Source organism: Carica papaya, chromosome 1 (genome assembly GCF_054855325.1).
Source record: "Carica papaya isolate Zhongbai chromosome 1, ASM5485532v1, whole genome shotgun sequence".
Taxonomy (NCBI): Eukaryota; Viridiplantae; Streptophyta; class Magnoliopsida; order Brassicales; family Caricaceae; genus Carica; species Carica papaya.
This window is the reverse complement of record NC_142309.1, coordinates 458110-460699: the sequence shown is the minus strand read 5'-3', so window position 1 is coordinate 460699 and position 2590 is coordinate 458110. Positions and strand designations below refer to the sequence as shown.

At 41.8% G+C, this 2590-nt stretch overlaps 1 protein-coding gene across 1 annotated transcript; it reads left to right on the top strand.

Annotated features, from left to right (window-relative positions):
* Positions 1-282: 282 nt before the first annotated feature.
* LBD40 (LOB domain-containing protein 40) lies at positions 283-1683 on the top strand. Its single transcript, XM_022056685.2, has 2 exons — positions 283-688; positions 797-1683. The coding sequence occupies exons 1-2, from the start codon at positions 499-501 to the stop codon at positions 1480-1482; spliced, it is 876 nt and encodes a 291-aa protein (XP_021912377.1). The 5' UTR covers positions 283-498; the 3' UTR covers positions 1483-1683.
* The last annotated feature ends 907 nt before the right edge of the window (positions 1684-2590 follow it).

Here is a 2590-nt window from a genome sequence, read left to right as displayed (position 1 = left end):
TTGCAACTTGCGTCCGTTTTAAAAGGGAAGCCTTTTTTCTTGTCCGTTTGTGTTGGTCACGCGAATGCACCCGCCAGGTGACAGCACCAAAGTGGATTCCACATTCCGGGAGTTGTACCGCACGCGCTGAGTTAGAGAGTAGTGATGAAACTAATCCTCACTAATTTTGATTAATATTTTTTTTAATTACTAAATTAATTTAATTTTTTTAATTGTAAATTTTGTTTTCTTGTTTTGGTTTGTGAAGACCTCCTTGAACGTGGAAACCAGTGTTTTGGACATAAAAACAGCTGCGTTGCTGGTACCTGTAAACCCAGCGGCTCCATATTAAAACATATATACTCTTTCGTCTTTGTCTCTCTCCATCTCTTTAATACTTACTGCTCTCTTCTCTCATCTTCTCCAGTACAAATTCGAATCCTTCTTCTCAATTTCTCTCATCTCCTAAACCTACATTTCTTTGTCTCTTTCCTTGATTTCTTCTCTGGTTCGATAAAAATGCGTATGAGTTGTAATGGGTGCCGGGTACTGCGTAAAGGGTGCAGTGATAATTGCAGCATCAGGCCTTGTTTGCAGTGGATCAAGAGTCCTGAATCTCAAGCAAACGCCACCGTTTTCCTCGCCAAGTTCTACGGTCGTGCCGGACTTATGAACCTCATCAACGCCGGCCCGGACCACCTTCGTCCTGGTTAGTAGTAATTAACCAAAACGCTCAAACACCCATTGATCGTTACCATCATTTTTTAAAGACCCAGTTTAATTTTGTTTTAATGTTTTGATTTTTTGGTGACTGCAGCGATCTTCAGGTCGTTGTTGTACGAGGCATGCGGAAGAATCGTAAACCCGATTTACGGGTCGGTCGGCTTGTTATGGTCCGGAAGCTGGCAACTTTGTCAAGCCGCGGTTGAAGCTGTGCTGAAAGGAGCTCCGATCACTCCAATTGCCTCGGAAGCCGCGGCTAACGGCCACGGACCTCCGTTGAAGGCGTACGATATTCGCCACGTGTCAAAGGACGAGAACTCCGCTGCTTCCAATGACCACCAGCGAGTCAAGACCCGGTGCAGGGCCAGGAGAGTTGTGAAGCCGAAACCCAGCAAGCCGGAACTTGGGTCAGCTGCTGAACCGGTTCGGGTGGAAGGAAATGATCGGGAAGAGGAGAAGAGGGGAAAGTGGAGCGAGTGCTACGCCGATCAAGAGCTGATGAATCGATCAACGAGTCATGAGTCGTCGCTGAGTCACCAGTCGGAAGTGGCGGTGGTAGACGGGGAGAGCAAGGAGACGGAGAGCATGGTATCCGTGGAAACGGCGGAGGCATCGCTGCTGTTGAGAGCGGAGACGGGGAACGAAAGCGGTGGGGTTGAAGACGGAGTGGAGCTAGAACTGCGGCTGGGGTTGGAGCCGGTGGCACGTGCAAACCACGTGGTGCCAATGAAGAAGAGGAGGATCGAGGAGAACACGTGGAATATGGGGCTGGGACTTTGAACTGGAGTGAAGAGAGTGGAAGTTTTGACAGGCTTTTGTTCTTATGTTTATTGCTTTTGTTTTTTGTTTTGGTGGTTTTGTATGTTTTTTTTTTTTTTTCTTCTTTTGAACAGAAGAGAGCTTGTACAAAGCGTCGTCGTTTATATGGGAAAAGAAGTCAGTAAATTTACAGAGAAAACAAAAAATTCTTGCGGGACAAAATTTTATAGCTCTTTTAAGGTAAACTTCAAATGAATTTATTTATTTTTTCAATAGATGAAATGGTATTAAACATCGGACCAAATTTGGCCCATTAGGCCCGGAGTAACAGCCCGTGTGAGTCGATGTTGAGCTACATCATATATCGAAATGGGAGATAATAGAGAGCTCAACATATATAAGGACTTCAATAAGTCCTAGGTTCTCCTCCTTTCTTCCATTTATTCGAGTGCCATCGCAAATGCTTCATTAATCGCAATAAAAGGGTTAGAGATTAGCAAGTTTTAAAGTAACACGAACAAATTTGAATCAATTTTGGACAATTATAAAGTCACCTTTCAATGCAAATAGATAATTGATTGCGATCCTTCCAATAAACACGCGTAATATCTTCGAAACTCCACAATTATAAAGTCATCTTGACTAATATTGCATACGAAGCTAATAATCCAAGTGCCATGAGCATCTATAATCGAGTATATTGCTTTTGTCTCCCTCGATGTACCACGAGCCCAAACTATCATTGTTGAGGTTACACTAGTGAGTAAGGGGAGCTTGTCAATTAACCCAAGGATGTCTATTAGAACCATTATGAATGTCAGCGAGACTTCGCTTACTACAAGACACTTGGGCTTAAGAGCATTATGGATAAAATTTTAATTGGTCGGGGTTATGATATGTCGATCATTCAACATACGAATTTATTATACTTCGTTAAAAGCATCAAAATTGTTGTTGCATAAATTTCATTTCAGCTCATAATTTGAAATATGTTAAATACTTGTTTGCGAATTCCATTTAATTAATTTAGTAACGGCGAAAGATAATTAGATGACTCGTTTGAAGAATTATATTTAGTTTCTTATTGAAACGTTTTTAATTATAGTATTTAGAAATTAATATAATATAA

Excerpts from the sequence above, each read along its gene's own strand:
- LBD40 (XM_022056685.2), top strand. The coding sequence starts at position 499 with ATGCGTATGAGTTGTAATGGGTGCCGGGTACTGCGTAAAGGGTGCAGT. Across the intron at positions 689-796 it reads CCCGGACCACCTTCGTCCTG|CGATCTTCAGGTCGTTGTTG; the intron begins GTTAGTAGTAAT and ends TGGTGACTGCAG.